The sequence below is a fragment of the Hippopotamus amphibius genome, chromosome 1 (assembly GCF_030028045.1).
Source record: "Hippopotamus amphibius kiboko isolate mHipAmp2 chromosome 1, mHipAmp2.hap2, whole genome shotgun sequence".
Taxonomy (NCBI): domain Eukaryota; kingdom Metazoa; phylum Chordata; class Mammalia; order Artiodactyla; family Hippopotamidae; genus Hippopotamus; species Hippopotamus amphibius.
This window is the reverse complement of record NC_080186.1, coordinates 24,480,210-24,505,008: the sequence shown is the minus strand read 5'-3', so window position 1 is coordinate 24,505,008 and position 24,799 is coordinate 24,480,210. Positions and strand designations below refer to the sequence as shown.

Genomic DNA, 24,799 nt, shown 5'->3' with positions numbered 1-24,799 from the left:
CCTGTTCTGTGATTTTACATGCTGTTTACCTCAGACTCTAAGATGGTAATTTTAGGATTCAGTGAATTGTTTGCTGTGAAAGGATGTCTGGGTCAGGGCTTATGGAAAATGATAAGGGATGGGGAGCCAGCAGAGGGTTGAGAATCCTATCGGCGTTTGGGACCTGCTGGAGGGGCCAGGCCTGAGCTGACCCCATCTGTCTTCCTATCCCCAGTTGGCCCTTGGGCAAGCCCAGTGCGGCATAATAAAGGTCCAGCAAAGTATGGGGCTGGTTGGAGAGGGCCTCCTGTCATCTCTCAATGTCCCCAGCTCAGCTGGCCTGAGGGCAGACTTTAACTGAAAGCCCATGTGGCTGCTAAGGGCTAGTGAAAAGGGAGATTTGTCTTGGCTGTCAGCAGATTCTGTGTTAGGGATTCTGTCCCAGACAAGGAAAGTCAACTTTCTTCAAGCTTTATTGCCATCAGAGCTGTTTAGGGTTTCCTGACCTAGACCCTGCACATTCATATACACCCTGTTCTTCCTATTCCATTTTTCTCAACCACTCTTTCTTAGCAGAAGTTTTTTTTTTCTTTTTAAGATTTGAAGGAAGTTGGTTGGACAGGGGTGGTGGCAGGAAGGAGGCAACAGGAAGTAAAAAGTATTTGCAGAAATTAAAGAGACGGGGTCATAGCTCCTGAACACACCTTGCTGTTAAACACTTCTGTGTCTAGGACTTCCCTGGTGGCGCAATGGTTAAGAATCTGCCTGCCAATGCAAGGGACACAGGTTCGAGCCCTGGGCTGGGAAGATCCCACATGCTGCAGAGCAACTAAGCCCGTGTGCCACAACTACTGAGCCTGTGCACCACAACTACTGAAGCGCACATGCCTAGAGCCTGTACTCTGCAACAAGAGAAGCCACTGCAATGAGAAGCCTGCACACTGAAACCAAGTGTAGCCCCTGCTTGCAGCAACTAGAGGAAGCCTGCATGTAGCAATGAGGATCCAATGCAGGCAATAAAAATAAATAAGTAAAAAAACAAACAAAAACTTCTGTGTCTAAACTTTTCTTTTTTCTTTCTTTCTTTATTATTTATTTATTTATTTATTATTTTTCTTGCACTTCTTTTTCTGTCTGGCAGCCTATATTTCAGATATCATCTTTTCTCTGAAGTTTTCCATCACTGCCTATTCCCAAGCAGAGTTAGCCATTCTTTCCACCATTCAGTTTCAGTACCTCATTAGGCACTCTGCCATTCTGTGTATCACTCATAACTGTTTATATGTCTGCCTCTCCCACAGGCCCAAGAGTCACAAACTCAGATGTTATCAGGGCCCAGAAAGGAAAGGCTAATGGGTAAAGCTGCTGGGTTTAGGGAAATAAGCAGTGGACGATGTCACGCTGCTGGCCAGCGTGCTAACCCTCAGGCCTTTAGCCCAAGGATTGTGAGGGGCACCTATCCTGTTCATCTTTGGTTCCAAAGCTCCTAGCCCAGTGCCTGACACAGTAATGGAACTGACCTGGAGGTCTTGAGATCCAGCTCTGCCCTAATGTGCTGTGTGACATTACAGAACTCACTCAACCTCTCTGCCCTTCACATTCTCCCTTTCTTTATCTCTTGCCTCTTCCAAAAAGGCACTTTGCAGACCACTGAGGCCAGTGGCTTTTTCACCTTTTTCCTGAGGGACTTTGGCTTGAGGCGCTGATCTGAGGGACTTCATAGGATGGGGGAGCAGACAGACAGCAGGTTGCCAGTCCTCTTTCTCCACACAACCAGAGTGGCCCAACTTTTTTTCAGTTTTAGAAATGTATGATTTCTTTTGAAGAGGAGGGTTTGCTGCTAAAAAAGAAAAGTTCAAAAACTATCAGGAATGCAGTAGGAATGGTACAGGTAGTCCTGCCTGGATTCAAATCCTGATTCTGCCACTTCCTTGTTGTATGATTCTAGGCAAGTGATCTAACCTCTCTGAGCCTCAGTTTCGCCTCCTAGAAACTGTGGGTGGCGATAACAGTACCCACTTCAAAGAGCTCCTGTGAGGTTTCATGAGTTAATGCGTAGCAGTTGCTCAGAACAGTGCCTGGCACAGCATGCTTCAAAGGTGTTTGCTACTGTGATACACTGAGGTCTTTGTCCCTGGTCCTGGCACAGAGCCCCTAAAACTCTCGGAGTGTCCTCAGTGATAGGAGTGTCTCTTGTTATTCATGAGCCCTTCTAGATCACACCTGAGTTTATTCTAATGAGGTGACTTGGGATGAGACCCCTCAACAGACTCAGGATGGGACTGCTCGCCAGAAAGACCAAGTGATTAGGGAGGAAACTTTTAGGCCCCCGCTACTGAGCTCCAGGAAGGAGGGGCGGTCGCTGGTGACCAAGCTCTAGAACAGCTCTAGAACCATGAGAGCGAAGCAGCTTCCGGGTTGGTGAACCCGCTGGGAGAGTTGTGCGCCCCAACTCCACAGAGACAGAAGTGCCCAAGACCCTTCTGGACCTTACCCTACATGCCTCTTCATCTGGCTGTTCATTTGTATCCTTTACAATAAACCAGTAAACGTAAGTAAAGTACCTTCCTGAGTTCTGTGAGCTGTTCACAAACAAATTATCCAACCTGAGGAAGAGGTCCTGGGGACCCCCGATTTATAGCTGGTTGTTCAGGAGTTGGGGTGACAAGATTTGCAACTAGCATCTGAAGGAGAGGCAGTCTGGTGGGACTGAACCTTTAAGCTGTGGGTCTGCGCCAACTGTGGGTAGTGTCAAGATTGAACTGCTGGACAACCAGCTGGTATTGGAGAATTGGTTGGTGTCAGAAAACACCCCAAAAATTATAATTAGGGAGCACCTTCAGTCCTCCTACTTGGAAGGAGAAATGAACAGGTTTAACATTTCTGCTATCTTATGAGTGAACTTTCTCAGATGCCTTCAGTGTTTTAACCCAGAGAGGGACTAATGGTGGAAGATTCAGACATGGTGACTAGGCTTGGTTTAGGGCAAGGGAAGAAATAACACCTCAGCGATGTCCTTACCTCAGCAGCTCCGAATGTGCCTCTCCCGAGGCTGACCATGATCCTGCCTTCTCGCTCAGGAAGCGTGGGTCTGTTCTGAATCATCTCTGTCCTTTATTTCTAAATCCTGCTTCGTTTCCCCCACATTCTTTCCCTAGTCCAAGGGTTAGTCATCTTCTGTGTCGACTACTACAGGCCCCTCCTGACATCATCCTCCGCTCCTAACACCCCCAGGTTCTTGCTGAAGATGTTTCTTCTGTTCCTATAGTTAGATTGCCTTTCCCCTTAGCATCTTGGACTTCCCCGTGGTAAAGAGAGCACAAGGTATGCTAGGGCCCAAGGCAGGAAGATCATTCATTCACCACATATTTGTTGACTCCTGACATGATCCAAGTCCTGTGGGATATGGAGATAATTTATGACACAGTCGCTGTCCTCACAGAGCTCACAGTCTATTGGGGGAAACAAAATCAGACAAGGAGAGTAAATCCCAGTGAAAGCTCTCATGGAGATAACACAGACCACGTGTGATCCCAAAGGAGGGTGCCTCCTTGAGCTCACAGAGTGTTAAGGAAGGTCTGGGTTGGGTGAGGGGAGTGACAGGTGAGCTGAGATTTGAAATTTGAATAGGCAGCCTCCAGGCTGAGAATTTGAATAGGAGATGCATTCTAGACAGAACAACTTGTGCAAAGCATGGAAGAGAGAGATGGCGTGGTATGAGCGAGACTTCAATTAAACGGAATGACCCAGGGACAGAGGCTAGTTCTGCTGATGTCAGACAGGCCATCATCCCTGGTCCCACGGGACAAACTTAAGAGTGAGTCAGCTTGGCCCTGGAACAGGATGTCACAGGCATGATGTGATACAGCCAAGAGCCTGGCAAGGGCAGGTCACAGTCCCTGTGGAATCCACTGTTATTAGGATTACATGAGATAGTGTATGTCAAGTACCTGGCTCAGAGTAAGGTCTCAATAAATGGGAGCTACTATTGTTATTATTACTGAATTGCATTGTTAGCGTCACAGAGGGAGCTGGCAGGTGCTCTGTGAGGAAGAGGCCCTAAAGAGGCTCTGCTAGAGAGCTGTTACATCTGGGCTGAGACTTTGCGAGGCTGGTTCTTATTCTTTTGTGGGAAAGGGACTCTTTGGAGAATCTGATGAAACCGTGGACCCTCTCCCCAGAAAATGGTACATCTGCTCCGATGACAATTTGCATATTATTTCAGGGACTTCACAGACCTCGGGAGGCCTGTCTAGTCATGGAAACTGGTGGACACAGCTGTCACTCGCCAAGCATGGCTGAGAAAAGTTCCCACTGTCATCTCAGCTTATTATTCCAAGTGAAAACCTCAGCTATTTTCTTTTTTTTAATTTTTCAAAATTAATTTTTATTGGAGTATAGTTGCTTTACAATGTTGTGTTAGTTTCTGCTGTGCAGCAAAGTGAATCAGTTATACAAATACATATATCCACTCTTTTTTAGATTTCCTTCCCATTTGGGTCACTACAGAGCACTGAGTAGAGTTTCCTGTGCTATACAGTAGCTTCTCATTTGTTATCATTTTATACATAGCAGTGTATATACATCAATCCCAATCTCCCAATTCATCCCATCCCCCATAATTTCAACGCTACAAATATTCTGTGTGTTTTAAAACAGTAAATGGTTGGGACTTCCCTGGCTGTCCAGTGGTTAAGACTCCTCACTTCATCCATGTGCCCTAGAGCCCATGCTCCACGACAAGTGAAGCCACCACACTGAGAAGCCCATGCACCCGCAACAAAGAGTAACCTCCGCTCCCTGCAACTAGAGAAAGCCCGCGTGCAGCAACGAACACCCAACACAGCCAATAAATGTAAAAATTTATATTAAAAAAAAAAAAGACTCAGATCCCACATGCTGCACAGCATGGGTAAAGAAAAACAAAAACAAAAAAACAAACAAAAAAAAAACCATGACACAACTAAGTGGCAAAAAATAAAATAAATAAAATAAAATTCCAAGTGGCGTGCTGACAAGTGGCTGGAGGAGGGGGACCAGTGAAGAGACCATTCTAGTAGACCAGGGAGAAGACACTCTGGCTCCAGGGGCAGGTGTCCGCTGCAGTCACACAGGGCCCTAATGAGCCTTAAGGAGCCTTGCATTTTCATTTTGCACTGGACCCCCCACAAATTATGTCACCAGTCCTAGGAGAAATCATGCGTTTGTGTTCACTCTGTAAGCAGCACAGAAGTGGCAGTGCTGGAAATGGAACCAGGCTGCTTGGGTCCAGAATGTTGGGTCCATACTGTCTTCCGAGTCCAGTGGGCTAGTGAGCGCAGAGAGGAAGGAAAAGAATAAGAAACGCTGTTTCTTCTGCCAGAACACTATTCTCCACTCCTCCCCTCTCCTTCCCTCCTATCACCTTCTCCGTATCAATGTCCTCAAGGAGAACTTTTCTGGTCTCCCAACCTGAATGGCCCCCTTATTCTTTTACTCTTTGTTCTCCTTTAAGGCACTTATCAGAATTTGTCATTATGCATTTGTTTGTTTTCTGGTTTTAATGACAATCCCTCCCTAGACTATTCTCTCAGTGAGTGCAGGACGGGTTCATCCCCTTATCATCAGTGGAGAGCCGATACTAGTAGTTATTTCATAGATATCAGCTGGAAGGTAAGTTCACAGAGGTTAATGGCAGGTCAGATGGGATAGAGGAGCTGGGAGGATGATGCAGGGATTCCCACCTGAGCGATGCTAATCCGCAAGAGGACTATAAGAAGTTAGGAGAGGGGCTGGGATGATTAAGTGGATTGGAGAGTCTGAGTGCTTTTGGAGGGAGTCTTGGAGAAGGCAGTCTTCTCCTGGCAAGTCCTTCCTGACTCCCTCCCCGCTGCAGCCTGGGTTAGAGGCTGGCCACAGCCCCCTGGGCAGACCTCTGCCATGAGGCATCTCAAGTTCATGCCCCTGGGAGCCTGCCTGTTCCCTAGCCTGGGAAGCTCGGTGGGTTCTGGAACAGTGCTGCAGGGCTCCTCTCTGGATCATAGGGGCCCCAGGGGTGTGCATGCCGTCGGGACTCAATAAATAAGTAGAAGAAAAGAGGGAAAGAAGAACTCAGGAGGGAGGCTGGGATGGGGAGCAGACTTGAGAACTGGAGTGGAAAGAGAGGGCAAGGTTGAAACACCGCCGGGCCCTAGAGACAAGATGGACTGAGGAAGTCTCCAGCACCCTCAGGAGGCCAGGCACACAGCTAAGGGCTTTATTCACATTAACTGCATTTCATCTTTGTGGCAACACCGAAGCAGTCATTATTATTCCTATTTTGTTAAGAAAAGAGGTCCAGAGAGGTGACGTGATTTGCACAAGGTCACAGAGCGAGTGAGCAGTGAAGTCTGGGTGTGACCCAGGGCCATCCGTCCCCTCGCCTGCACTCTTCCCGCTTCGCTCCCTGCCTCTCGCCTCTCCGCTTGCCTAGCCCTCTCCCCTCCCTCTGCGCTCCCTCGGCCGCCCCGCCCCACCCCTCCTCTTCCTCCTCTTCCTCCTCTTCCCTCGCCTCTCTCGCTCCTTCCCTCCCTCTCGGCGGCGGCGGCGGCGGCGGCGGGGCCACGTGGTGGGGCCGGGAAGCCGCGGCCGCCGAGCGCCCGGGCGGCTGCCCCAGCTGGGCAGTGCTGCTCTGCGCCGCGCCGCGCCCGGTGCCTGCGCTCCCTGCTCCGCGCTCCCCGCCAGCCGCCCCGGGGCGGGAGGCGCGCCCCGCGGCCGGCGGGCCAGACAAAGGAGGCGCGGCGGAGCCGGCGCGCGGGCGGACGGACCATGGACTCCGAGCGCGAGCGGCCGGCCCCAGCCCTCAGGACCCGGCGCTCCCGAGCCCGGCCCTAGACGCTCGGCCCCGCCGCCGGGGGCGCCCAGCCGGGAGGACGCGGAGCCCGCGCGGCGCGGAGGAGGCGGCGGCCGCCGAGTTCCAGGGGCGCGGCGGCGGACGGCGCGCGCGGCCCCCGGAGCCATGGGCAAGTGCAGCGGGCGCTGCACGCTGGTCGCCTTCTGCTGCCTGCAGCTGGTGAGCGCCGCGCGCTCGGGCGGGCGGCCGGGCCGGGTGGGGCGCGGCGGGGCGGGGTCCCGGGGCGTGCGAGTGGGGTGTGTGTCTCAGTGTGGGGGTCTGGGGCGAGCGCCCGCGTGGGGGGTGATCTGGAGTCACGGAGCGGACGGGCGGAGCCTGCTCCTGCTGGCCCAGCTGTCTCTTTGTGTGCGCTTCTCGCCCAGCGCTCCCTGGTCCCCGAGTGCGTCCTGTGCGCGAGTCCCCGGCCCGCCCCGCGCCTGGGGCTCCGCGCGTCTGGCCCGCACTGTACGAGTGGCCTCCTGCTGGGGAGATGCGCTGTGGAACCGTGGCTCGCCGGGGCTTGGGGGTGTGTCCGAGGCTGCTGTGTGGATCCGTTGAGATCCCTGCCGTGTGTTTTCCTCTAGATCACTCGTTTGCGTGGGTCTCTGCCTCTGGTCTCCGCCCCAGTGAGTGTTTCTCACAAAGTCTCTGCTCCTGTGTGTGTCTCTCTCCGGGTTTCTCCTTGGTATGTCTCTGGATCTCTGACCATTTCTGGTCCATGTTTATCTGTGTGTGTTGGGATCTTAGACTGCAAGAACCGTTCACTCCTTTGTGCTCTTCCTGCCTCCCTCCACCCTCCTGACGGGCAGGCCTGGGAATGGAGAGCCCCTCTCTGCTTTGGCTGTGTCCACAGTGGCCACAGGCATTCTGTCAGTCATCATTTCCACGGGGGTGGGGTGGGGGGAGGCTCCTCTGCCTGGGCTGACACTGATGGGGGTGGGGATACTTGGGTGCCCTGGGGACCCAGCTCATCCCAGCTCAGGGAACTCAGATTCTTGTCTCAGGGACGCCAGTGAAGTGAATTTGGGGGCTGAAGGGGACCAGCTCTGCCCTTCAGTTCAGACTCTGGCTGGTGAATTTGGGAAGGTGGTTAAGGAGAGCACAGGATCTCCTGCCTACGCTAGAGTCGAGGCCCAACAGCTGGGGGCTTTGGGGGCAGAGGTGCATGGGGACCTCCATGGACAGAACTCAGGTCTGAGTCTGAGCTGGGGGTGGGGGGGGAGGGAGGGAGGGGCCTGAGCGTCACTGTTGCCTGACTCCGTGATCCGGGTCTCCATGCATCGGTTGCCCTTCCTGCACCACAGGTGTGTGCAATAATGCAGCATGAAGCTTTGCGTGTGGCTATACACACCTCCTCGTTCACCTTTTTTCTCTCCTCTTGGGGACCCCAGCCCCAAACTTGCCATCCACAGACCTGCCCTCTTGGGCAATGGTCGAAACAGCTGGGCCCTGAAGATTGTAGCCCTGCTCTGAGCTGTAGGCTGCAGGGCAGCTTCCCCTGACTGGGCCATCTTGGTCGGCCCCTCTGTAAATTGCTCATCCTTAAGGGTTGCAGAGGGGATTAATTAAGATCAGGTAGAATGGAAACTCCAGAAGGGCAGAGATTATCTGTTTTGTTCCCGCTAAATCCCCGGCAGCTGGAACAGTGCCTGGCACTCCATTAATATTTGTAAAATAAATGAGTGAATCAGTTATTTGGCAACTCCTGGCTCCCAGTAGAAAACCCTTCATCTCCTCTGAGGTACATAAAATGCCAAGAAGTGCTGAAACTTTCCGAGGAAATTTTTTTTCTGAGTTAATTTAAAATTTTAAACTGGGACTTTTTTTTTTAAATTAGAAAAGTAACATACACATGTTCTAAAATGATTAAATCAATAAATAACCAAAGAGAGCAGAAAATAAAGCTGTTTCCTTCTATGCCTAGTCCCGTACCCCAAAGGTAAGCACTATTAACAGTTTGGCCCATGGTCATTTTCTATTGATGATAATAACAGTGGTTAGCTTTGGGGAGCACTTACTAAGTGCTAGGTACCCTTGTAAGCACTTTTCCATGTATTAACTCATTTAATCCTGATAACAACCCTATGAAGTAGCTTGCCCAAAGTTCTACAGTTAGGGGTCAGGCTATGAAGCCAGACAGCTGACCAGCATCCTCTATTGCCTTCTTAACTGTAAGATAAGTAGTTCTGGCTCTGAAGAGTCAGGGGTCTCTTGGGAGGTGCTTACTACTCTATAGAGAGATGACGGCTGCAAGGCAGTCTCCCTGCCTCTCACTTACCTGCTTCCATAGCTCTTCCCAGCTCAGCTAAACCACCCTTCCGCTTAGAGGACTCAACAGCACAAGGGGCTCTGGAATTAGACAAGACCTGGGTGGGATTCTGATCCTGCTACATCTTGGCTGGGTGCCTTTGGGCAGCTTGTGAGGGTTACATGAGATAATCTGGGGAGCTGCTCCGAGGCGGGACTTGAAAATTGGTCTCTTGGGTGTGTTGCTCTGCCTGGTCCGATTGCAGAGTGGGTCTCTTCAGCTGTCAATAACTCCCAGGAGCCTCTGCTGCCTGGCAGCTTTGGTAATGTGCTCCTGGATGCTGGAATTCACCAGCCTGACATCCCAGGAAGCAGGGAGCCTGTTTTCTCATCCAGTGGACAGGGGCAGAGCAGAAAGAGACTGTTAAGTGTTTCTCAGCTGAAAACTTTAGAAGAGGAACTGTGTCGTTTTTCTTTCTCGTGTGGCGTTTGATGATTACAAGAAAACAGACCAGTTCTACACACTCTTCTCTAGTTGGGATAGACTTGCTTTGGGTGAGGGAGTGGGATGTGAGGGTGCACTGGAGGGTGGGAGAAGCAGGTGGGGACTGAACCGTTCAGGCGGACAAGTATGGGGACAAGGCTCTGGAGTTTGACAGAACAGACATGGGTTTTGCGTCCTGGCTCTGTCACTTCCCAACTCTGTGATATTAAGCAAGTTTCTTAACCTCTCTGAGCTTCAGTTTTGTCATCTGTTAAATAGAGATGATAGAAACTGTTCCCAGATCTTAGGGTTGCTGTGAGGGTTAAATGCACATAGCTTAATGCAGCTTAGCACTATGCCAGGCACAGAGTGAGCTTTTTATTGTTATTATCTTAATGATGTATACCCTGGGATGCTGCCCTGGAATTGTGACCCAGACATATCCAAGTGCCCTCCTGCACTCTTCCTTTGTGGGAAACAGCAGATAGTTGGGCATGGAGCTGAGAGTCAGGAGGCCTGGATTCAAGCCTGCCTCTGCCAATGACATCCAGTGAACTTGGGCAAGTCTTTTCCCTACTGCAAGCCTTGGTTTTTCCCCATCCGTAAAAGGGGAAGAACCGCTGGTCTGTGTCTCTAGGGTCCTGCCAGTTCTGCCCATCTGGGACCCTGGGAAGATGTCTGGACTGGCCTGGAGGTTTCCGTGTGTCTCAATCTGGTTCCACTTTGTAGAACATCTTGGGTCCCTTGCTTTCTCCCTACTTGATGTATCATCTTAACATTATTAATGCCATTCACACCCGAATTTTTATGGGTTTCCCTTTTTGCTCCCCTGGGTAAACCCTGCCCTTCTTTCCTGGTCCACCTCCTTCCTGAAACCTTACAGGCTATTCTATTCTTCCGGTAAGAGGATGAACCGAGGAGATTTGCCCAAGGGAACCAGCCTCCGTTTCTTCATCACGTTCATTGTCACTCCCATTTCTGGGGTCCTGTGCTGAGCACTTTCTGTGCATTACCTCATTTAACCCAATGAGCTTACATATATAAAGTGCTTGGCAAAGTTGCCTGGTCCATATTCAGCGATTGATAAACATTAGCTATTTTACTGTTTTTATCCTTTTTATTGTTATTCTACAAAATGGGATAGATGCTTTTTGTTTTGGGTTTTTTTTTTTTTAATTCTTATTGCAACCAACCTCATCTTTTTTTGTTGTTTTTGTTATTTATTTTTATTTATTTATTGTATTGACTGTGTTGGGTCTTCATTGCTGCACGTGGGCTTTCTCTAGTTGCGGCGAGTGGGGGCTACTCTTCATTGTGGTGCGTGGGCTCCTCATTGTGGTAGCTTCTCTTGTTGCAGAGCATAGGCTCTAGGCACGTGGGCTTCAGTAGTTGCAGCACATGGGCTCAACAGCTGTGGCGCACGGGCTTAGTTGCTCGGTGGCATGTGGGATCTTCCTGGAGCAGGGATGGAACCTGTGTCCCCTGCATTGGCAGGCAGATCCTTAACCACTGTGCCACCTAGGAGGTCCCAGATAGATGTTTTTATTAGCCCCTTTTTCTGATGAGGAGACTGAGGTTCAGAGAGGTCTCTAAGCTAGTCAGTGACAGAATCACGATTGATGCTCTCTTTTGCCTGAGCAGAGAGCCAGCCTCTCCACTCTGTGTCACTCTGCTGTTCATGTCTAAGCAGCCCATGACCTCAGACAGGTCTCTTCACTGCTTCAAGCCTCAGTCTCCTTATCTGAAAACGAAAATGATACTGTTTCAATAGGATCACACACACGCCTGGCACCGTGAGCCAGTGAGTGGTCAGTAATACATCACTGCCATGGTGGTTCTTGTCCCAGCTCTGTGTGACCTTGGACACGTGCATTCGCTCCTCTGGGCCCCAGTGTCTTTCTCTGTCAAAGAGAGACAGTCATCCTTACCTCTCAGTTAGAAAAAGGGCTTAGCCAGCTGCCGTGCACATAGTAGGTACTCAGAAAAAACATCAGTTTCATTTTTTTCCCTTCTGGAAGGCTCTTTGCTTTCTGGAAGGTGGTGGGTGAGGGGGGAAATATGTTGCTTCCTGCTGAGCTGCGCGTAATGGTGTGAAACATGGTCCACCTGATTGATGTGGTTATTAGCGGCAGTGATGGTGAAGACCGGAGGGAGCTGGGCTCTGCGGGGCCTGTGCTTGGAAGCAGCTGCGTCTGCAGGCTCGTGGCTTCCTGGGGAGGGGCTGGCTCTGCTCTGGGTGCTTCAGGTCCTTGGGCAGGGCTTCAGAGTCAGAGCACGAAATCGTCCAGGCCGCTCACCCTCTTTGTTCCTTATACCGCTTTGGACAGGGTAGGGGCTGGGGTGATCAAGTCCCTTTTGCAGATGGACGGACTGAGGCCAAACAGCCCTCAAAACCCTTATGAGGTGGGCAGAGCAAGGTAGAATGGAGCAGGGGGCCCCTGGGGCGGAGGGGGCAGCAGATGGCCCTGGTTCTGCTCCTTAGCAGGGGTGGTGGCTGGGGGATTTGACACACGTACCCCACAAATGGCAGCTGCTCTGAGATCTGGCACAGAGGGGTGAAGGACCAATACCTCTGGGATCAGGCAGACATTGCTGCCTTGCTTTGTGACTTCCAGAAAGTCCCTTACCTTCTCTGAGCCTCCGCCTCTCTCCTATAAAATAGTCAGGACAACAGCTCCTACCCCATGGCAGTTTGGGGGGTTCCCCGAGGTGGTCCCCAGACAGCACTGGCCCAGGCAGAGCTTCCTGCGGCTGGCTGTTATTTGCCTTGGAGTTTGGATAAGTCATTTTAGCCCCCATCTCTGCCTGGATTAGAGATTTTAGTGACCAGACTTAAACCCATAAACTCTTCAAGTCTTAGTTTCTTTATGCGGAAAATGTATGGTTCTGCGGGAAATAATCACAACTTCCTTTTATTTGGTGTCTGCTATGAACCAGGCACTGTGCTAAGCGCTTTATATACCTTGTCCCTTGTTACTGTCTGGCTTATCCATGGCCACATAAATACTAGGGACAGAATAGGATTCACACATCAGATCGAGGACTCCACAGCTTCTAACCTCGCATGCCCTGTTGCTCCCCCTGTAGGACTGTGGGGATGCTAGATGTGGAAGCCGATGGAGAAATCTAAATCTTTCTTCATCCGTAAAGGTTTGTTCCTAGATGCCTAGAGGCCAGACCTTCTGAGCTGCTTATTCAGATGCTCACCCCATCCCCCGTCCCCATTTCTACTCACCCCAAGGCCTGTGTTGGATTTAAGGGAACCATGGTGCAGGTTAAGAACAAGTTACCCAGGAAAGAAATTAACCTGTATGGAAGACTTATCAGCCCTCATAACAGCTCTATGAGATAGGGACAATCTTTATTTTTTATTTATTTTTAATTAATTAATTTATTGGCTGTGTTGGGTCTTCATTGCTGCACACGGGCTTTTTGTAGTTGCAGCAAGCGGGGGCTACTCTTCACTGTGATGCGCAGGCTCCTCATTGCGGTGGCTTCTCGTTGCAGTGCACGGGCTCTAGGCGAGCAGGCTTCAGTAGTTGCAGCACATGGGCTCAATAGTTGTGGCTCGAGGGCTCTAGAGCACAGGCTCAATAGTTGTAGTACATGGGCTTAGTTGCTCCTTGGCATGTGGGATCTTCCTGGAGCAGGGATTGAACCCATGTCACCTGCATGGCAGGCGGATTCTTAACCACTGCGCCACCTAGGAAGTCCCAGGGATGATCTTTATACCCATTTACTGATGGGAATACTGAGGTCAGAAAAATGAAGTGACTTGTTACCAAGGAAACAGAAGATACAGTCTAGGCTTCGTGTAAATGATCACTGGGAAAGGATTTGAGAACAATTGCAAAATCTGGACCAAGTGGAGATATAGTCAGCTCTGATGGTTGAAGTCGCTTTTCTCCTCTAGTTTCAGGGAAGAGTGGATAATAGAACAGGATGAGACCACAGGTGTGGGTTTTTTTTGTTTTGTTGTTTTTTTAAATTAATAAATTAATTTTATTGGCTGCGTTGGGTCTTTGTTGCTGCACACAGGCTTTCTCTTGCGGTGAGCAGGGGCTACTCTTCGTTGTGGTGAGCAGGCTTCTCACTGTGGTGGCTTCTCTTGCTGCAGAGCACGGGCTCTAGGCATGAGGGCTTCAGTAGTTGTGGCATGTGGGCTCAACAGTTGTGACTCACAGGCTCAGTAGTTGCAGTACACGGGCTTAGTTGCTCCATGGCATGTGGAATCTTCTGGGCCTAGGGATCGAACCCGTGTCCCCTGCAATGGCAAGTGGATTCTTAACCACTGCGCTACCAGGGAAGCCCCCAGAGATGTGTTTTTAAAAGCTAGCTCCTGGCCACAGCAGGTGGAGCTGGCTTTGGTCTGGAGGGCCCCAGTCCCAAAGCTCTTGGTCTCCCTGCTGGTCCTGGAGAGAGCGATGGTGATTCAGAGACTGAGGGAGAGCCTCAAGTAGCAAAGCATGCCTCCCTGGGACATGTGCTTCTGCCAGTAAGTACTAGGGTTTGGGAAGAGCAGTTACTGTGGTTGCAGATTTTAATGTGTTACCCTGGCATCCTGGCCCCTGCCTTTCAAAGCAGCTGGTACATCCAGCAGCAGGGAGTTCGACTGGGAAGAGCTTGAGCTGTGTGGTCAGGCTGGGGTTTGAGTTCCATCTCTGCCTTTTTATAGCTGAGTGACCTTGGGCAAGACACTTAACCTCTCTGAGCTTCCACCTGCACTTCTTTAAGTCAGGGTACTAGTAATCTGCCTCAGAGAATTGTCCTTCCTGGAGGTAAGATATGCTGAGTAGGAGCTCACAAAGGGTTCACACTCTTGAATGCCCCAGAAATGAGACAGCAGGTTCTATAAATGTGAATATCGTGGTATGGGAGATGGACATGTTCTTTTTTTCAACCAATTGAAACAGAGGTTCTGCTAAATCTGTATGGCCTTAGCCTTCCTGTCCCTCGATCTTCTCTTCTGTAAAATGGGAATAATAAGTGAACATCCTCATGGGACTATAGTCCCATGAGGCAGGGAGAGCTCTGGGCACAGAGTCCAGCGCTCACTCAGAGGAGATTGGAGGGGAAACTTGGCTCTCTGTGTCCCCCTCTGTAAAGAGAGAAGGTTAGAGTCATCCATCACCTCAAAGGACTGCTTCAGCTCTGACTTGTCAGTGAGTTCCATCCTTTCCCAGGTGGACATCAGAACTCCTGCCACATCAGCCCATCTTGCTGTAGGCAGCAGGGACTGCTGAGAGTATCAGGCTCTGGGGGGAGGAGGAGACTCCTGCCTCCAAGAGCTCACCTGAGGCCTCACACCTGGGTGTCAAGCTGTCCAGGACTCAGATGACCTCTTCTTTCCTCTGTCTGTCTGTTTGAATGAGTGTCTGTACTGCCCCCATCCCAAATGTCCACATGGCATATTTGGTTGTAAAATCAAGTCTCAGGCCACAGAGGTTCAGAGCAGTAGGTCCTAAACCATCACTAACCCCTGGCCCACCACAGGGGAACTTCCTGACCCCTAGAAAGATGAAATACTGTTAAGAGAGTGGGCATTGCCATCAACTAACCCTACCCTGAGTTGCATTCCACAAATATTTATGAAGCACCTATAAAGTGCTGGGCACGATTCTTGGTGCTGAGTCACTTTAGGGTACAAAATATGCCCTCAGCTGCAAGTCAGAATCCAAGGGTTCTGGTACTCACTTGCTGTGCAGCCTCAAGTTGGCCCTGTCCCTCTCTGGGCCTCATTTTCTCCAGTCTGTGAAACCAGGGGATGGAAGAGAGGGTGTTGAACTCCATCAGCGGTTTTCAAACGACCTACAGAGGCTCTGCAGTGGTGGACTGACAGTCAGGTGGTGAGTTCCCTGTCTCTGGCAGTGATTAAGAATTTATGTGTAGGTTGGATGACTTGGATGTGTAATGGATCTAAGGATGATCCGAGTCCCTTGGACCCACCAGATGCTGGTTCTAGGTCCTGAGAGCACAGTGGGAATAGTACAAAATGGTATATATTATGAATAATAAAAATTATGACCATTTTTGTACTTTTACCATGTCCCTTTCCCTTAAGGATGCTCCCCTCCACCCCAAATCACAGAGCCTGGCTGAGCTCCTGGCACAGGAAATGGGGAAAATGGGAGTCTGTGAGTACTTTACTCCCGTGCTGGCTCTGGCTACCCCTTGCACTAGATGGAGAGGCAGCCCTGGGCTTATCAGGGTAGGGGTGGCTCCTACGCCTCTTTCTTTGGTTTGGGGGGGGTTAGGTTCTGCAGCCCCAGCCTGAACCAGAGATGTGGGTTTTCAATTACACAATTAAATGCACAATTAGGCATAATTACCAGTGCTCAGAGCCCGCGACTGCTCATAATAGGCGTGTAATCTACTGCAGCCTCTGTTTATACTACTCAGCGCGCTCCCTAATGATGCCAGGATGCCTTCACACTGCACTGTTGCCATGGAGACAAGCCCGCCACCACCATGCAGGGCTGACAAATGGTGTTCTGGTCCTGGACCCCTGGATTGTTTCTGGGGCTTCTGCAGCTAGCCCTGGAGTGGAGGGGCCGACCAGGTGGGCCAGGAAGCCAGGTCAGCCCTCCCTGCCCTCTGACATATCCCACTGATTCAAGCCAGTCTCAGAGCCACTGGGGAGGACAGGAGGGGGGAGCTTCAGCACCCCCCCACCCCCACCCCCCCGCAGAGTCCTCAAGGCTGGAGCAGGATGGCCCAGGTACTGTGAAAGGTCTGTGGTTATCCATTCAAGCCGCGGTCTGGACAAAGGGCCCCGCAAACAGCCGGCTCCCACATAGGCCTGGCTCTGCTGTGAACTGGCTCTGTGACTTCAGACAAGTCCTTGCTCCGCTTTGGGGATCGGTTTCCCCAAATGTAAAATGTCCAATAGAGAAGATTTACTGAGTGTTTTGATGCACTGCCTACTGTCGCAACTGCTTTACTGGTAGCGGCTCATTCCCCCTCACCGCACCCCTACATGGTAGACAGTTATGATCCCCATTTTGCAGAAGCAGAATCCAAGGCTGCAGGCAGTTATGTCAGGGAGGAGAGGAGCCGGGGCAGCCGGACTCCAGGCCCCACTCCTAACTTCTAGCACATAGCCTCATGTGTCATCCCACATCATTCTCCCCGCAGCCCCAGGGCTGGACCACTGTTATCTCCATTCCCTAGGTGAGGGCTCTGAGGCTTAGAGAGCTGCAGTTGCTTGCCCAGTGTCACATAGCAAGGCAGTGACAGCAGGTTCTGGCTGATGCCAAAAGCCAGGATTGCTAACTTTGGCTTCTTCGTGGAAGTCATAAAGAGCACAAAGATTTCCTTCCACAAGCACATACCAAGGAACTCCTCGGTCCCCATCTGGCCTGGCCCCAGCCACAGAGGAGGCAGGGAGGCCTGGGGTCCCTCAGACCCAGCACTTTGCTTTAACCTTGAAGGATATCTTGTTCTAGTTCTTCTTCCATCAGTCTACCCCCACCTTGGTCACTGGAAACAGCATATTTTTATGCTCTTTTTTTTCCCCCCCTACATTCTCTTTCATTCAGCATATTATGAATACCTACTGTGTGCCAGCTCTCAGGAACCAGATGGATCAGACACAGTGGAGAAGCAAGACTGGGACACAGAAGCTTCAGGGTCAGATGGGCTTGGGTTCAAATCCTGCCACTTAATGCATGATCTGGGGCAAGTTGCTTGACCTCTCTGTGCCTTAGTTTCTTTGTCTGTTACGAAGGCAGCAGTCTATACCTTGCAGGGTGTTGACAATATTAGCAATGACAGCTACCACTTACTAGATGCTCACGATATGCCAAGCACTCAGCTAAGGCCACTATATGCCCGGGGTGGGCCTTCATAACCCAGAGTCTCTCATTCCCATTTAACAGACAAAGCAACTGAGGCTCAAGAATTTCAAGTGCCTTGCCCAGGGCCCCCACAGCCCCAGTCCAGAGCCCCTACTCATCTTTACTAGGTGTCCTGCCGTCATGGAGATGTGTGTGTTCCTCCTGCCCCTTCCCTGGAGCCCCCGGCTGCTCAGCCACTTCTTCGTAGGGAATGAGGCATCCAGGTGAAAGGGCAATCTGAGGGCAACAGTGCCCACCTGGCACTGCCCAGGGTTCTGGCTGGCTGGATGATTCTCCCATTCATATCCTAAAGGCTGGGTTTTCTGAGAGGAGGGTATCAGACATCACTTCATCTCCACATCCTACAGCCGGGAAAACTAGGATTTGCCCAAGACCACAATGAAAGTCAGTGGTAGAGTTGGGACTAGGACCCAAAGCCAGTTTAGGACACTTCTTGTTACCTTCCTTTTACCTCCCCCCCACCCCCAACACTTCGGAGAGAGGCATCTGGGGGCTGTGGTGTGTATATGTATGTATGCAAAACTGCATGTAAGCTGCATACCCAAGCATTTGTGGGGCAGATACTGGCACATGGAGATTTGTGGGTCAATAAACATGCCTTCCCGCTTCCTCCCTCTTCATTTATTTATGAACTCTGAACTCCTTGGCTCCAGAGAAACTGCCTGGAAGAAAAGCAATTAGAGCATAATTAGAACCACTCCTATTATCAACTCTCAGTGGGAGAGGAAGCGGGGCTGCTAGGGCGTAGGGGGTGGCCCCGGGAATTCCCATTGCCCCAGCTTCTGCAGCTGCCCAGTCATCTCCTGCAGCTGCCCAGTCATCTCCTGCTCACCCCTTGGAGCTCAGCCTCCCTGGAGTCCCGGGCAGCAGTCCACCTTCAGCAGGGAATACGGACCTCATCCCTGGAGGCATCCAAGCGCTTGATAAAGCCGGGGAGGAGAGCTTTCTGCCTTGCATACTAAGAGTAGGTGATTTCCAAGTCCCTTTCACGCTGAGCTGCTTGGGGGCTCCCTGCCAGGGCTGGGGCCGGGCACTGCAGGAAAACTAAGAAGCACAACATGGCTCCTGCTTTCTAGAAAACATCCCTGTATCAGATTGCACTGAATGAAGGCTACAGTGACAATAGGAAATGTAAATTACTCGGAGGAAGCAGTTTACCAGGCCGGGCTCTGTTCATTGCCAGATGATTAATAGTAATAATAACAGTACCAGCAGTCAATATTTATGGAGAGTTTCTGATCCCAGAGCCGCTGCTCTTCCGCACCAGCAGAGAGAGGTCACCCAGGAGCAGGCGTTCCTCTTCCTCCTCCCTGAGGAACAGGATGATAAGACACAGTGAGGTGCCAGGCACCCCTGGGGGGGGGGCAGATATTAATATCATCTCCAGTGTACAGGTGAGGAAACTGAGGCATGGGAAGTAACAAAGCTTGCCCAAGGAAACAGGGCTCCTGCAGACTCACACCCAGGCCTTTCGGACTCTAGAACCGTCCTCGTGCTTTGTACTCTACTAGCTTTGAGGGTGCAGTTTGCTCTCTCGCACTTCAAGCTGGACCTTGAAAAACTGTTTGATGCGCCCTCTGTGTCCGTCTCCTGGTCGAAGGTAACGTTGAATCCTCTTGTTCCTTTTTTCTCACCATGTGCCAGCTGAAGAGAGGGTGGGAGAGCCCTGCTACTGATCTGGGTCACTGCCCCCAGAACCAGCCTTGGCAAAGGAAAGTGAAGGCCTAGCCGATGAGGGTCTTGGGCCTCTTGAGAGGGTCACCATGGATATAGGAGCCCAGGCTGTAACCAAGGAGACAGCCCTCCAGCTCATGATGGGGAGGGGAGGAAATTGCCACCTGGGGCCCAAATGGACAGAGAAGGGGATGATGGGCTAGATACGGTCAGAAGAGGAGCATAGGGCTGTGATGCTCCCACCTGGGGATGGGGGTGGATACCTGGGGACCACAGCCTTCCGTCTTCACTTACCCTGTCCCACCTGAGGGGAGGTTGCCATGATAACCAGCTCCCCTTCCTTGATCCTCTGTAAGGTGCTGCCCCCTTTCTCCAAGTGGCGGGTGGTCCCCCTGGCAACAGGCCCTGTGCCCACCAGGGGTCTCTGAGTTCCAGTGGCCTCCTCCCTCACAGGTGAAGATAACTTCTTCTGCCACACAGAGCAGCTCTGTCCCGCTGGAGGTGAGGGTTCACATGGGGCCAGCTTTCAGATGTGGGCCTTGTACCAGCCCTGTGATCAAGTACAGTCTGATCCTGCCTCCTTCCGTTTATAACCTCTCCGTGGCTTCTCATTGCCTTCAGGAGGAAGTCTGATGGTTCTCAAACCTAGTGTGCGTCAGTATCACCTAGAGGGCTTCTTCAAATACAGATTTCTGCACCTTGCCCCGAGTTTCTGACTTAGTAGGTCCAAGGTGGGGCCTGAGAATATGCATTTCTAACAAGTTCCAGGGTGCTGCTGATGCTACTGGTCGCACATGGAGAATTGCCGGTCTAGCCAGTGGGACACTGGGTGGCCCCACCAACCCTGACACTTACCACTTCCATGTCCCTGAGCTCAGGCCACATGGAGGTAAGCACACCAGCTGCACCTCACACCTCTGTGCCTTTGCATTTGCTGTTCCTGTCTCTGGAGGTCCCTTCCCCTCTTAATCTCCTTAAGGCTGGCTCACCCATCATTTCCTCTTTGCAGCATTGTTGTGCTCCTGTACCCATCTTCCTCTGGACTCTGGCAACACCTTGCCCCTATTGCCTGCGTTACGGCAGGTATGACTCTGTTGTCACATGTTCCTATGTCCACATCATATCACTCTCTCTAGACTGCGAGCTCCACGGGGCCTGAAGAGGTACCTGAGCCGTCTGGTCCTCAGAGCCTGGTGCTGAGTCTGGCCCTCAGAAGGCTCTCAGTGAGGGTGGTGCTTGGGTGCACTCCATAAGCAGATGGAAAGCCCAGGTACAGTTACAAAGCTTCTGCTTACTCTGTGTCAGGCCCTGCACCAGGTGCTGGCGATTCAGTGGTGCGGGAGGCAAAGTCCCAGCCCGTGTGGGCTCAGATGCTGTCGGTGATCATGTTGGGGTGTGGCCAGTGCTATACAGAAAAGAACTCGATGAAGGAGCCAAGTGTTAAGGGGAGGGCTTCTTAGAAACCATCTTGAGTGGAATTGAACAGTCTGTAAGCAAGGCACGAACCTTTTCACAGACTTACTGCATTTACTCCTGACTACAACCCCACCAGGTAGGAACTTTCATCCCTGTTTTACAGATGAGCAGATGGGACCCAGGAGGGGAATTCACCGGCCACAAGTCACAGCACACACGCAGCAGAGCCGGGGTCTGCCTGGATTTCCTGATGCTCAATCCTAAGCTCCCTCCATCTCCCTGGGCTGCCCAGAGTCCAGGCATCTGTGTGGTCCAAGACTGTTTCCTGGGGAACGTGTCTCCAGTGAGGGTTTACCAGTTGGCTTACGACAGACCCCAGCGCCCCCTGTTAGATCAGCTGCAAGCCCACCTTCAGGACCTGCCAGGGCATCTCCAGAGGGAGCCTGTGCAGCTGGTGTGTGCACCCCTGGACCCCCAGGACAGACAAAGGCCAGCTGCCCGAGGGAGAGGCAGTTGTGAATGTTGCCTACATGTGTGTCCCAGGGTGCCCAGACCTGTGTTTGAGGCCCCTGCACAGAAGGGACCCAGAAGACACTACTATCTCCTAGCACAGAACTCTGAGGAGTCAGAGAAATTTCAGTGCACAACCTGGCCTTCCACACCATTTTGTCTGGGTAAGAAGACAGAACATACTTTATTTAAGAGTTTGTCAGCTTGATTTGTAACTTAAAATTTGGACCCACGATGCCCTGTTGGTACTCTTGCCGTGGTCCTGGAGGCCCCCAAGTGTCAGTGAAGGGTCTGGACGCGAGGGTGGGTGCAGGCAGAGGCTCCCAGTTGCCTCGTCTGTCTCCCGCGATGCCGGCTGCCCCAGCCTGTCATTGTCGGTCTGCTGGTCAGCAGCCCCTTGGGCCATCTGAGTGGGCTGCTGTCCCCAAGCTGCCGCTCGCTGTCATTCCCGTGATAGGCCACCAGGGACACAGGGCTCCTCCACTGAAGTGAGAGGCTGTCTGGGGCCCAGCCTGGGAATCACACCGTACTTGTCAGCTGTGACAGGCTGGGCTGGTTGGCGCCCGGGCCTGATGGGGCAGGATGGCGGGTGTGGGGACGTGGTGTATCAAGGCCTGTGGCCCAATCCTTGTCACATGAGATTGGCTCTCACCCTCTCAGCTGCGTGAGGCAACGGTGAGATGTCCTGCTTCTGCCACTCCCCAGGAGTGTGAATGCAGGCGAGGTGCTCAGCCTCCCCGAGCTGAGTTTCTTCCTCTGTGAAGTGGAGGTCATTGGACCCGCCTCTTAGGGATGCCAGAAATTCAGTGAGAGAATCCACGAGAGGCACTCAGGGCAGCACCTGGCACTTAGTCAATGCTTAGGAAATGGGAGCCGCTGTAATTACAGCCCGTGGGAATCGCGATGAGGCTCTGGGAGGTGGTGTATCTGTGATGCACACAGTTACGACTTTTTGCTGAATGGGAAGCTCCCGACAGAGAATCCGGGAATGCGGGAGCCCAAAGGTCCCCAGAGAACACCCCACCAACCCTTTTGTACAGATGGGTCCCTAGTGGCCCAGGGAGGTGGTGGGGCCCAGGGCCCTAATCCCTGCCTCCTTCCTTTGCTCCCCCAACAAAAGTCCGGGATCCTGGCATCGGGGCCCATCATGGGCTGTTCCAGGAAGCGAGCTGATGCCATTACTGGGGAGGATCAAGGTTGGGTGTGTGATTCCAGACAAAAACACCCTGAACAAAAAGACGCTCCCCGGGTGGGCGGAAGGGAGCTGCTCCCTGCTCAGTTCTGGGCAGCCACGGGCCAGCAGCGGCAGCTAGAGCCGTTCCCGTGGTCTCGATGTTTCTGGGCAGGAGTTGGTGGGGAACAGCGGCAAAGGTGCCATGAAGTCAAAAATGCCACTGACATTCCCAGGAGACAGCGCTCAAACCCCACGCTGACACCTGGTGACCTCAAGAAAAGGCCTCACTCTCCCCCTCTGGACGATGGGGACGCCGTCCCCCCAGCAGGGTACGAAGTCAGTTACTCATGGACTCTAGGGCCAGGGGACCTGGATCAAAGCTTTAACAGCCGTGTGACCTTGGACAGGTTACTTTTTTTTTTAATTATTTATTTTGGCTGCACCCGGTCTTAGTCGCAGCATGCAGACTTTTAGTTGTGGCCTGCAGACTCCTAGTCGGGGCATGCGTGTGGGATGTAGTTCCCCAACCAGGGGTCGATCCTGGGCCCCCTACATTGGGAGCGTGGTCTTACCCACTGGACCACCAGGGAAGTCCCCACTTTTCTTCTTTATGCTTCAGTTTTCCCGTGTGCAGAGCATCTTGACTTGGCATGTTTCTGTGAGGATTAAACGAACCAAAGCATAGTGAGCATTTGAGATGCTCGACTTATCGTGTTAGCTGTTAGTATCACTTTGTATTATTCTAGGGGTAGAATGAAATGCCACCTGTAAAGGGCAATGCTCAGCATATGCACATAGTAGGCTCTTCAGAACTATGCCTTCCCTTTCCTTTCTCCTGTAAACCAGGCCTGGAGATCAGGCAGGGCCTGTCCTTGGGAGGGGCCCTTCCTCCCCTCTTGCTGCCACGCAGACCGCGCACCTCTCCCTCCAACAGGTCAGCCAGCAGCCTTCTGGCCCAGGGCCAGGCTGTGATTGCAGGAAGCTGCTTCACTCTCCCTCCTCAGCTCCTCTGCCCTCCGCTTTAATCTTCCCAGCCTGGGATGGGGGATGGGGAGGTGAGGAGGAGAAGATCTCCTGGGGGCTGAGGTATCTGGTTAAGAGCCAAGCTCTGACTCCAGAACCCGAACCACCTGGTTTGCCACAGCTTTGCCCCCCCCATCTCTAGCTCAGATCTCAGGCTGCGCTCCCCTCCATAGAACAGGGGTGATAACCCACTTGCCACAAAGCCTGGTGCAGAGTAAGTGCCCACAAAATATTAGCCATTGATATTAATACTAGTGTCAAAGTTCAGAGCCAGGCATTTTGAAGGGAAACGCTTCAGCCCTTCACCCAGTGTGGGATGGAGGGGTACCGCCTCCTAGGCAGGGCCTCTCCTGCCATCCCTCCTTACCACCCTGGCTCTCACAGGCCCTAGATGAGCCTCTCCCCTGGCCCCCTGTTGGGCCAGACCAGAACAGAACACGGTGGGGGCGGGGTCCCCTGGAACTGGCAGATCACCAAAAAAGGAAGAAGGTGACTGGAGGTGGGGTGACGCTCACTCCATTCATTTATTCCTTCATGTCACAGATGAATCAGAGCAGGAGACCTGCGCAGATAAACAGACCTTTACCATATGGGGGAGTAAAGGCAGCACAGAGAGAAGGATACCAGAGCCCCGTTTACCTCTCCAAGCCTCAGTGTCTTCATCTGTCCAGTGGGGCTGGCGATCCCACGTGACAGGGCGGGGGCATCAATCGCAATCTGAGCTGGGAAGGGCGCTCAGACGTTGGCAGCTGCTGTGATTCTCCACTGGAAGGAGAGGCTGGGACCGGAGCCAAGGCCTGGACGGTGATGAAAGGGGGATTCTGAAGCCCCGGGAAGGGGCGTCTGACGCCCACCCCTGTTGCTAGGCAGACGTCCCACCTGGCCTTTCCTCAGGATGGAAGGTTGGAAGTGGTTGCTGTTGCCATAGCAGTGAGGCTGGTTTTCATCAGTATTTCCTCCCTGGGAGCATCAGGACAGGAGGTGCCACTAAATAAGTCAGGGAATTGGATTTTTTCCTTCTTCCGTCGGGTCATGTGAAGAGTGACTCAGCCGGGAGAAATGACCTCCCAACTCGTTCCAGGTGTTGACTGGAAGCACTTGACCCCTGCAGTAGGTGCGTGTCCCCACCTCCCGCCCCCACCCTGTGAATCTTGACCCAAAGCCCACTCAGAGGGCTTGCTATCCCCCCCGCACCCAGCCACAGGGGACCTCCCGGCCCCTCCCTCTGGTGCCCTGCTCACTCTCATTCCCCCTGCTCTAGACACAGGGGTCTTTTCTGGACCCTTCTACTTGCCAAGCTCCCTCCCATGCAGGATCCTTGCACTTCCCTCTGCCTGAAGCGTCTTTCCTCCCCTTGCTAACAGTCCTTTCAGATCACTTCCTCTCAGAAGTCGTCCTCAACCACTTCCATCTTAGCTCTCATTCCTGACATCCCTCCCATAGAGCACTTAGCAGGGTAGCCATTTCCGTGTGTGGGTGGGTGGGTGGGTCCATCTCCCCCTACCCGCCCCTGAATGTAACCTCCATAAGGACAAGGAGGGCAAAAATATCTGGACTTTTTTTTTTCCTTTTTTCATTGAGATATA

The 24,799-nt window shown here is 52.2% G+C and overlaps 1 protein-coding gene across 1 annotated transcript in view; it reads left to right on the top strand.

Moving 5' to 3' along the window:
- The first annotated feature begins 6,575 nt into the window (after window positions 1-6,575).
- The window catches only part of NKAIN1 (sodium/potassium transporting ATPase interacting 1), a 42,812-nt gene continuing 24,588 nt past the window's right edge, over window positions 6,576-24,799 (top strand). The window contains exon 1 of the mRNA XM_057715242.1: window positions 6,576-7,009. Within this exon, the coding sequence (XP_057571225.1) occupies window positions 6,956-7,009 (54 nt within the window). The 5' untranslated portion in view covers window positions 6,576-6,955. The remainder of the gene's footprint in view (window positions 7,010-24,799) is intronic.